This window comes from Dama dama, chromosome 19 (assembly GCF_033118175.1).
Source record: "Dama dama isolate Ldn47 chromosome 19, ASM3311817v1, whole genome shotgun sequence".
Lineage (NCBI taxonomy): Eukaryota > Metazoa > Chordata > Mammalia > Artiodactyla > Cervidae > Dama > Dama dama.
In genome coordinates, this window is record NC_083699.1 from 47,492,286 (window position 1) to 47,504,491 (window position 12,206).

General features: G+C 34.1%; 1 protein-coding gene across 1 annotated transcript in view; it reads right to left on the reverse strand.

Moving 5' to 3' along the window:
- Positions 1–596: 596 nt before the first annotated feature.
- The window catches only part of PAK2 (p21 (RAC1) activated kinase 2), an 89,484-nt gene continuing 77,874 nt past the window's right edge, over positions 597–12,206 (reverse strand). Inside the window, exons 14-15 of the mRNA XM_061166899.1 lie at positions 9,808–9,945; positions 597–9,345 (exon numbers count right to left, since the gene is read on the reverse strand). Of these exons, the coding sequence (XP_061022882.1) occupies positions 9,259–9,345; positions 9,808–9,945 (225 nt within the window). The 3' untranslated portion in view covers positions 597–9,258. The remainder of the gene's footprint in view (positions 9,346–9,807; positions 9,946–12,206) is intronic.

A 12,206-nucleotide genomic window follows, 5' to 3' on the forward strand; every position in this document is an offset into this window, starting at 1 on the left:
AAAAAACCCCTTTCAGGAAAATGATTATACAACCTATAAATCACAGAGTGTATCATATTGCAAGTTGGGCAATACTACAAAATAAGATATGCAATTTCATAGTATATTACCAAACAATGATGTACTGGGGCTGTCTTCATATAATATTTGCAATGTAATTTCCTTAAGATGTATTATGCATACATTTTTCAAAAGACAAAGTATGGGGAAAGGGCAGATGTGCAGCATTCTCAGTTCATTAGCCCCCTACCTGCTACTGCATTATCATAAAGGACTGTCCAATGAGTACAGTTTTAAAAAGTGATAGATCACACTTACTGAATGCTTAATAAGCGCTAAGCACATTCCAAGCATTTTATGTGAAATTAACTCATTTGACCCTAAAAATAAAAATCCTTATGATGTAATAAGCACTTTTATCACCCAAAACAAAAGAAAACTATCACTTCATAGTAGCATTTTTAGTACACAGTCTACTAATATGGTTACTAACTAAAAGCATAACTGGTTCTCCCACTAGCAGTAAAATTTAACATTATACACTCCAATTTTATTTTTATTCAGAAACTCCCAAACAAATAACTGTATGATGAAACCAAGTTTAAAAAAAGCTTTAATAAAGCTCTGTTTTACAGTGCTTAGTGATGGACAAAGAAATGTGCAGCAAGAAATACTCAATTACTTAGATTTCTTGTGTCAAGACCAGGGTCACCTGTGCTTTGTCATTAAAATAAATACTGAAACAGGACACACAGTGGCACACAGTAGGGAATATCAGTAGTAAAATAAGCATATATGAAAGGAAGTGGAAAAGTATTAATATTTGATTGGCTGACAACATAAGTTATATGAAATTGGCTGATCCATGTAGCACCCAACAGCCCACGGCCTAAATTTATTTCTCAATGATGTCTTGGTTTTCGAACATACTCCAAAAGATCTACAGATGAAAAGAAAAGGTAAAACATTTACATACTTATCATCAAGAAGAGTGTAATGAAAATTGTAGCAATGTCTATAGTAAAAAGTCAAATGGTTAAAGGGTTTTTTTTAGAGTTTATTGAAAAACAAAGCTCTTCAACAAAGTTACTAGCAGCAAAACTTAGAGTATCCTAAAGAATAAGGAATACTGAATGTGATTAAGATGTCTTCTAGCTTCAACCACAAAACTCCTTAAAGATTTTAAAGACAATATATTAATCAGATTGTACTTTTAGACATTCTTTAATCTTATGGCCCAGATCAAATAGTTTTTGAAAATGGTGCACTTCTGTTTTAAATACAGGAGAAGTCAGGGTAAAGTAGTTAAATAGAAAAAAACATTGTTTTTGGGCAATGCATTCATAGCAACACTGTATGTATCTATAGATCTAAAAATGAAAGACAAGAATGTATGTGGTACTGTTACTCCATTTTGATTGTTAAAAAAAGGCGGGGGGCAGCACAAGGGTAAATTTTTTCACCTGTTACAGAACATACACTGGGATCTGTGGATAAAAAGTAATGAGATATCTTTTAAACAAGTATACCAGAAACTATACATCCACATGAGTGTTGTTCCTTTCAAAATAATCAACTTCTTGGGTTACAAATTTATACAAAGGCTATCAATATATACTGAACATATTCTGTTTTCTAGAAAGACAATCTTTTTAGTCTTTCCCTCTAACCAAAAACTAAGATGCATAGGTTAAAATGTTATAATCACAGTGACAGGCTATATAAATCTCTTTTAAAAAAAAAAAAAAGAGGTACTCATCAACTCAATTTCTGACTAAGAATTTATGCCATTTTTAAGGCTGAGCTGGCTTTCCTCTATCACTCAGCACATTCCTAGATAAGTCTTTCTCCTCTAGGTGCCCATGTGAATATTCTCAAGAAAATAAACACATTTTAGAGCTAAAAATTATCAGCAAGGCAAGTCCATTACTCAAATGTACACTGCAAATTAAGTTCTGAAGAAATTTTTAAGAATTTGCTCTTTTTATCCTCATCACTCTTCCTTCACAATTGCTAAGTTTACCAAGAGCTGTTTGCATATTTTATATTCAGTGTTGAAAACATAATCCTACTGATTAAAAGCTTACCAAAGCTACACCTACATCACATTCTGAACCTTAGCCTCAAACAAGTATCTGGTCACAACGTTTTTAAAAATCGATGAATGAAAGTCCTCTATTTTGTATAAAAGAAGACTGATAATGAGCGGAATCATGGAAATTCTCAAATACACCAGTAAGCACATTAGTTACCTGTCGAGAAAAGTCATCTTTTTGATGTTTTGAGAATCTTAGAAATTCAGTGATTCTGAAATACTGGTAAGGGCAGTTTCAAAGACATGCTGATGGTAGATGCAACATGATAATGAAGAGAAACAGCATGTCTGGTCTCCTCTTTCCAGCATGCCTTTTTTTGCTGAGGGTTAAAGAGAACAGAAGGACAGGTAAAAGCCACAGCAGGGTGAGGATCAAAGTGGCTTGGAGACCTAGGAGGGGGCAGAATACTGAGAATGGGTCCCTGGTGAGGCTAGTCGCCAAGAGGAAAAAACATCTTTCACTGAGACCAAAAGGAAGACAAAGACAAAAATCCACAGAATCTTGGCTGTAAGGGAGAAGTTAAGTGTTGAGATGGTGAGATAAAAGGGTTGGGAGTCAGGTGATAGACAGTTTGGAGAAAAAAAGAGAAAGGGGGGAAAAAAAGAGACCTAGGAGTGAAATGAATGAGCAGTGGGCAGCACCAAGAGTCCCACTGAGAATTAAGAAAAATCAATGTGAAATGTTTAGTGCAGTTCCAGACAGTGTTATACTTAAGAGTAAACAATTCCAGAGATAACTTAAAAAAAAAAAAAAACTCTAAATAAAATGACCTATTTTGGCTTGAATATTTGTGTCTGCCCCTGAATTCATATACTGAAGCCCTAGCCCTTACTGTATTGAAATTTGGAGATGGAGGTCTTTGGGAGGTCACTGAAGTTAGATGAGGTCATGAGGGTGAGATCTTATGATGAGATTAGTGTTCTTATAACAAGAGAGAGACTGCTCTTTCCAAGTGTACATACACAGAATGGGGTTCAAGGAGCACACAGCATAATGATGGCCACCTACAGGGCAAAACGCCTCACAATGAAACCTACTTTGCCAGCATCTTGATCTTCAACTTTCAAGTCTCTGGGACTGTGAGAAATAAATTTCTGCTATTGAAGCCACTCAGTATATGATATTTTGTTATGGCAACCTGAGGTAAGGAAAAACTCTTTAATACACCAGGGGAGGATACTGGATTTATGAAACAAGACCAGAAACCTATAAAAAGATCAGAAAAGGGGAGGGGGGATCGGGATGGGGAATACATGTAAATCCATGGCTGATTCATGTCAATGTATGACAAAAACCACTACAATATTGTAAAGTAATTAGCCTCCAACTAATAAAAATAAGTGGGAAAAAAAAAAAAGATCAGAAAGGAAGAATGACCTTTTGGAAATTAAAAACACGAGGGAGCTCCCTGGCCCCCTAGTGGTTAGAAGTTGGTGCTTTCGATGCCATGGCCTCGTTGGAGAGCTAAAAAAAATCTCACAAGCAGCACAGTGTGGGGGTGAAAAAAAATTTAAACAAGAAGCGACAGGTTCCAAAAAGGGTCAGAGATAAAATCAAGGAAATTCTCCCAGAAAGTTAAAAACAGAAGGCAAAGGGATAGAAAGCAGGAGAGAAAGATAAGAAAAACAGGAGATCAATGCTGGAATGCCAGAAAGAAATAACACGGAGAAAATGTGGCAATTATTAAAGAAATAATATAAGAATTCACCAGAACGGAAGGAAATTAGTCTTTATCATCAAGGCCCACCAAAAGCTAAACATATAGACCCTCTCCAAGGTTTCAAGGTAAATTTTCAGAACAAAAACTCGAGAGAGGCAGAAAAATGAGTTACATAAAAAGATGTTATCAGAAATGGCAGGTTTTACAGATAAAGTAGGGACTTCAAAATTCTCAAGGAAGATGATTTCCAACCTAAAATCCTGTATTATCGATTAAATCTGAGACATTTTCAGACATGCAAGGTCTTAAAAATCTTAACCCATATGCACCCTTCCTCAGGACACTAATGAAAGATGTACTTGTCCAAAATGAAGAACAAACCAAGCAAGAGAAAACAAAAAATCTAAATTCAGTTGAAAAGTGAAACAGTTTCAGATGCCAGAGGGCAGAAGGCCTGGAAAGCAAGAGCCTAAACTGAGCCCTAATCAGAAAAAGGAACAGTCCTTATAGGAGACATTTAATTGTATAGAAAACAGCCTTCAGAGGGCTTTTGAGATGAGTCTGGAAAAACTTAGTGATGGGAACATAGAAACTTTCAAAGGAAACGAAAGACAAGATTGACAATAAGAAAAGCAAAAAAGTTGAACAAGAAATGACATATGGTGATAATAAATTACTCAAATGATCAACACTCCCACATAGTATTGGGTTAAAAACTGACCACTAATCAAATTTTGCCACCCTTCTTAATTGGGAGAGTAGAGGGAGTAAAAATGAGAAAATGGCATAGTAATCAAATTCTCAACTGTAATAGCAGGAAGCTTCTAGAGAAAGTAAAATACGGAAATATCAAAAAATACCAGCATAAGTATATAATTTAGAAATCTGAAAATTAATGCATGCTAAAACCAGTTCAAAGTTAAAAGCAGATGCCTCTGTGGAGCAGGACTCTGCAGTGAGGAAGCTAACAGCTGAGGACTGGTACTGTTTATTACGACTCCTTAAAGATTATCTATGCATATTATTTTGCTAAAAACCTAAAAAAAAAAAAGAGGTTTAAAAAAGACCTTTCCTTTCACTGTTCTACTCTTCTTCCTCCTCTTCAAAGGATAAAGCTTGTTAAAAAATTATTTGCATAAAAAATAATTCTCTAATTTTAAAAAGTCACAAATTTCAAAATAGTAGTAAAGCATGTATCAAGCTCCTACAAATAGTGTTTTTCAATCAAATCAATCGCCCAGGCATTTTTAAACTTTTCCTAGATAAACGTTTTGAGCATTTGCTATAGTTAAAGAAATACAAATGTCAGAATAGCACTAAGCAGTTTTATAGTGTAACAAATATTTTAAGCAGTCATTGCCTACATCCTCATACTTTTTTATGTACAATTTTGTTTTTTCATCCTGAACTCTATAATGCATCTGTTCTCCATGTCAGGATATCCAACATTCAAATTAAATGTGTATAATGAAATGATGCCTTAGAACACTGCACGTTTCATTTTGAATAAATTTATTCTGAACCTGCTTTAGAAGAGGGAAGGCTCATGCTTATTAATCAATGATTTCTGAAAGTCTTTCTAATTTGGAGCTCTGTAATACATTCATAGTGCCATGACACGTTTAAAAAATAGTCATCCTTAAAAATACTAGAATGTACTTTGAAAACCTATTACCTATATTCTTTTAAGCTACTCTGATCTAAAGAAAGAATTAAAGTTTATGAAAAGGGAAAACGAACATTAAAAAGTTTATTTCTAGCCCTGAAAGAACAAAATTATTGAACAAGGTCATCAAATACAGCAGTTAATGTCAATGTAACAATTAAATAATTGAATGGGATTAAATTAAAAATAAGTCAATATAAAATTTGAAGACAAAACAGAAAACAAGTTACTTTCACTTAATTCCATTTCTAGCTACCAAAAAAAAAAAAAAACCCACAAGACATTCCTACCAAAGATGTTCAATTTCAAAGTTAATTCTCTGCTTAACACAGAATGAAAGTATGTTTGACAGAATTATCATACATTTTTTCTCTCCATTTGGCAACATTCTAGAATTGTGAGTGAGAAGGACTTCAGTTCTCTCAAGGCCAGGCCGGTGCTCAGTTCTCCTTTGTAATCCTCACAGTATTCACCACGGTGTCTTTGTCAATGTGGTCAATAAATGTGTTAGTTGAGAAATAAAATCCGTGTGTGTGTGTGTGTGTGTGTGTATTTTCTTTTTCCCTTTCTTACACATACTCATATACCTGTGGGAAAAACTGATTTTAATGGTTTCTCTATTGTGGGAGCAGTTGAGACAAGGAAGACAATCTGCTTTTCATATTACTATGAATTTCACTATAAAAAACCCCAAAGAAGTTTAACCTGGACTTCAGCTATTGTCTACAGTGATTTTAGACATTTCACTCAATATGAATCTCAGTATACTTTTAAACTTTTAGACTAAAAAACTAATGCAAAATTTTTAAGCACCCATTTTGTTCTAATTAGAGTTACTTGCCTGATGAGATCTAAAATTACTCCAAACTAGAATACAGTATATATAAACAAATATGCATTTATGTGAGCCCTACAAAGAAATACTCATAGGTAGTTTTAAATTGCTCATTAAAGGCACAGGGTCATTTAGGACTGTGGTAACTAGATACATCTTAAGCAGCTTAATATTTATATATTGAGGGAAAGAGAATTTATATTACGTGCCAGGCACTCAATACATAAAGACAGAGTTGTGTTAGCCTTAGTTTCTTATGCTAGCACAATCACTCAACTTGTTTTTTTACTATTCTAGGTAGGATAAAATATTCAATATTTTCATGGTTTCCCAGTTTTAACTGTCCCTAAAAGCAGCAAAAGGAACAGGAGGAAAAGGAAACTTTCAGACTGCCAGAGAGTCTGAAATATAATAAATACTATAGTAATATTGTCTTAACAACAAAAGAACACTACTAAGGTAATTTTTAGATTTAAATGAGAATTTTCATTCTACAGTAATGACAAAAAGGGTAAATACAAAAGGCAGTTATTAAGAAAAAACCATGAATCTTGATTCAGATATAATTTTTCTTGTAACAAGATGTGAACATTTTAATTTAAAATTAATAAATCACAATTCTGTATTGCTTTTAAGATTAAGATTATTCAAAAATGACACAGTTCAGAATTAACCAAAGTATATTTCTATTACAAGTTAGTTTATCCAAGTAAGTAAAGAATAAACCACAGTGTAGCTCCCTTAACCTAGGAGTCAGGTTTTAATGACAAAGTCCGTTGCCAGCAATGGACATGCAGGTAATCATTAGAGAAGCTGTAAATACAAACCCAAACTGCTTCTATAAACTGAAAAGATCTTTGTTGAGTCACAGGCAAAAAAACGGGGCACTGGCACTACATCCGATTAATATGGTCTCTACGATTTATGTATAGAAGTGCCTTCTAGAGTGGTCATGAGGATCACAGTCTCGTGTCATCTAGTTGGTTTTCTATTTCACTGGTAGCATCTTCTTTATTATAATCCATCCAGACAACTATTTACAAAGAATGTCCAAATCTGGAACTCAAGAGACACTGTAGCTTTCCACCAGATAAACCAGCTTTTTCTGTAATTTAGTAATAGTTGTAGAAGGTCAATATAATCCAGAGAAAAATAAAATCAACAATCAAACTGAAAACAGAGACCATTAAGTGCTCTAGATACAAATTCCATGAATTATTTTACTTGTTTTTGTATAACTCTCCAACATTGCATTACCAATTAAAAAAACAAAAACAAAAACCAACCACCAGCCATTTCTATCCTTATACCTATATCTTAACACAAATATGGTGGGAATGATAGGAAATAAAACTCTATCAGTTCTCCTAATGCACTTCAAAACATTAAAATTATTTTTATTCACAATTCGTACTATTGCAGGATGGCAAGTAGGTGTGAAGTCAATTATGAGTGAGTGGTGGGAATAAAAAGCCAGAACCAAACCACAGATTTTTCTCTTTTACGTGGCTCTTGCCATGTCAGAAGGGAAATACTGCCTTCAAGAGTCAAACAATTGAAATGACCAGCGAAGAAGAGGACAGGAGAGGAAGGGAGAAGAGAGGGCACTCGAATAATTAATGCTACAGGTCACAGACCTTTTTTAAGTCTTTAAAATAAAAACAGTATTGCTATTAACAAGCACATTTCATTATTCCTTCTTTCTCCAGTTTTTTACATGAATATTATTTACTTATTTGAAATGACCCATGAATTTACTAAGAAGTACTTTGTCACTTAAGTTCTCACAGACAGTAGAATGCTGATAATGGGTTGGGAATAATGTTTATCACAAATCTCTACAGTTTACTGGTCAGAAGCTGCATCTCTAAGTAACTGACATTTCTCTTCCATTAATATAATCTTATCTAATTATTTTAGAGCTCACCAAGGTTCAAGTCTCTCACTTTGTTAACTCCAAACATTTTTCACCTTTAAATGGAAAAAAATAGTTCAGTTTTAGATTTTAAAATTCAATGGTTATTATATTATTTGCCATGGGAAGGGAGAGGGAGGAGTAGGGTGAGAGAGGGTTAATTAAAAAACAAACAAACTAGCTAAACTTACAACATATACAGAAACTTATCTCCAAAATGAAGGGGGGAGAAAAGAGGGAAGAGGAAAGTAGTGGCACAAAGTCCTAAAGCAAAGTCTGAGGAGGACACAGGAAGGTAAAAAAAAAACTCTAAGAATGTATAGTCAATAGGATTCTTTTTTTGTTTCAATGATTTAGTTATAAATATAGATTATTAGTCTTCTCTCTATACATGTAACAAATGCCAAACAACTCACTACCATGAAATTTCTAAAATTGACTCTTTCACATTTGCTTAAAAAAGGTAAAAATCACATACTTTTCTTCCCTTCAGCTCGAATTCTAAACTGAAATATTACATGTCACAACAGCTGGTTCTAACTCCTATACAAAGTCAAACCATACTGAGTTCCACTGCCAGTATAAGGAGCTACATAATTTCCATCACACTTGCCTCCAATTTAGGCATAAGAAACACTTCTCAAAACAATTCAAAAGGAGAAAGTCAAGGAAAAAGAAAGCTATGAAGAAAAGAGAAAAGAAAACTAGCAGATAAAACAAATACTCTGAAAAACTCAAATCTGCCATTCAAGTATTGCAAACACCCCAAAAGGGACAATGAATGGGATCTATTATAATGATATCAGAAAAATAAAATGCAAATCTCAAGCATGATAAATGGCCCTGATGGGCTTTCTGCACAAAGACGTAAGGCTAGTGATTCAGTCCACAATTCCTTTTGGACCCTAAAGTTGTCATTCTGTTTTGCAATTTTTTCTTGGTTGTCTTCAGGAAGTAGTAGTTTATTTTTTTTTTCTCCAGGTTATGCAGACCATTTCTTTAAACCCCAAAAGAATAATAATTTTCATATATTAAAAGACTTCTTTTAGAAAATGGAAAAAAGAATACGAGGCCACAGCAATGATGTTAACGGTTACTCTTCATTGCTTCTTTAGCTGCCATAATCAGTGGTGTCAAGCTGGATAATGGCTTGGCCAGTTTCAGGAAGGGATGCTGCCAGAAAAAGCAGGAAAAAATAAATGTGTAAATGTCACAAGTTTAGAAGCTAAATATTTTTTTTCAAGTAAGCCCTAAAGACTACTTTATAGATCATAATTTATTTAACAAATATTTCAACACCTATATAAAAATCAACATAATCAATACATCACTTTTATGGTTGAAATCAGTGTATTCTTTTTAGTTCTTCCAGTACTATAAAAACTCAGTTAAATGATTCAGATACCCATGATTGCAATGAACTGGTGTGAGAATTGGTAATATGTAAAAACTCATATTCTTATTCCAGTGCTATGGGTATTTTATTCCCAGCAGATAAAATCCTAAAATGCAGCAGCTGCCATGCTGCTGGTGATGAATGAACAGTGAAATATACTTATTAACCCTATGAAAACTTTCTGTTGGCTATTCAAAAAAGTCAACTTTTCCCCCAAATTGTATTATTTCCAAACTCACCTGTAACAATTCTCTGGCTGAACCCCTTTTCTCCACATCCATCTCCAAACATCGATTTAAGAAATCCCGAAATATTGGGGAAAGCTTCTCTGGATTCTGAAGTTCTGGGGTTCCATTAGTTGCTATCAGGTACAAGGCCTAAAAACAGAAGAATAACTTTGACATACTTGAGACAGTTCAACAAAGTGAGAGAGTACTTTAAAAGTTACTTAAAGACAACTGCCATACACACTAAAGTAAGTTCTTATTTCTACCCATGTTGGTTAAATATTTTTAACTTTATATTTAGATGCTATAGTTCCCTGACTTATTTTTCAAAATTATCTTCACCCTTTTCTTTTTTTGGATTACAAATACACATTGGCAAAAAAAAAAAAAACTACTGTAATTCATGAGGGTATAAAGAAAAATGACCACAATTTCACAATCAACAAATAGTATCTCATTTATCTTTCTTAAGATTTTTTTTCCAAGTTATACAACATTGTAAAACAATGAGATCTGTTGAAACCTTTCTAAAAAATTTTAAACTAGCTACATCTATATAACTATAGATAAACAGATGTAACACATAGGATTTTTAAGGCAGTGAAAATACTCTTTAAGATACTAATAAAGGACATATTATTCAGTATACATTAGTTCAAATCCATAGGATATATATGACATCAACAGTGAACCCTAATATAAATTATAGAATCCATAAGATAATGATGTGTGAATTTTAGGCCATTCTGTCAGGTCTGTAGTGCTATCTCATTTTTGTTTTAATTCATTAGCAACTCACTAATGATATGATGTTGAAGATCTTTTTACATGCCTTGTTTGCTACCCATGGATCTTCTTTGATGAGTTGTCTGTTCAAATCTTTCACTATTTTTACATTAGGATGTTTTCCTTGCTGAATTCTAACAGTTGTTTTTACATTTTGGATAACACTCTTTTTTATCAGATACGCATTTTAGAAATATTTGGAAATATTTTCAATATTTGTGACTGGTCATTTCATTCTCTTAATAATGTCTTTCTCAAGAGAGGATTATTCCAATTTTAATGAAATCCAATTTATTATTTCATGGATCATACTTTGGATAAAGTATCAACCCAAGGTCACCTAGATATTCAACTGAATTATTTAAAGATTCTGCTGTATTACCAAAATGCCATCAAAAAAAGGATATCAGCTGACACAAATCATCAGTATATGAGTGCGTCCATTTTCTTGTCACCTAAGTTCATTTCTCTTTACATGACATTTCCTTCCAAATTTTCATTTAAAAATTCCATACTAAGAAATAATCTCCGAGCTAGCAGTTATTTTCAAGTTAAGATCATAACACTGTTATGAGCTTCTACACTTTCATCAAAAAGGATTAAGAGGGAAGCCCATACCTATGGTTGATTCATGTTGCTGTTTGACAGAAAACAAGGAAATTCTGAAAATTCAATTAAAAAAATAAATAAATTGAAAAAAAAAAAGCACTTGCATTAGATACTTCTCCTCTCCAAATACTTAGTAACCTTTTCTCCATTTTAGGATAAATCTTATTATACTCCTTATCTTCATTCATATTAGTGATTATAAGCAGCCCAGGTCTCCCAGTCATCCGTCAGTTTCTCCATTCTAATATCCATTTGGTTCAGCATATTCCCCTTTCTGAGTCAAATTTTTTCATACCGTTCTCCCTACCCCCCCACCAAATATTTCTCTCTTTGAGGCCTGGCTCTTCCAGGAGGATTGGGCCTGACCCACAGTGCTCCCCACACCTCTGTACTTGTACATCTGAGCCTGGAGACCAGTGTTCCTTTGGCTACTCATTGCCTCTGTGAGCTCTCTCCCTCCTATTCTGTAATTTCTGGGCTTTCAAACTCATATCTACTTTTCCTTGTTTTAAACATCTCCCAAACACTGTTATTATCTCTAACATGACTCATATTCATGGCAATTTCGGTACACAAAGATGCTTGTTACAGTTCCTGGACGTCCTCTTTGATGTTCCTGTCTGCTCACCTGCCTCAGCCACACACATCCCACGGTCACATGCTATGCCATCGGTACCAGTAACTGCAACTATTAAATCTCAACTGTATTCCACCTCCTACCTTTTTCACTCCTAGTACCCGAATGCCAGCATTCTTTGACTCCAATGGACTTAAATTCCCACTTATCTTCCAGTGTCTATCATCCCTTTCACATGATCACTTCTTTGACCTTCTCACATTTCATAGTATTCACTTGGCTAAACATGGCTAAAATTCTGCCTACTTCTTGCCTATACCCATGCAGCTAAGTATGGAGGAGGAAAAAGATAGACCCCTGGTACTGGCATCACTAACCTCACAGGGGCCCTTAGGGCTTCCAGCATTCACACTAGGTATCCCTGTTTCACTCACTCTCC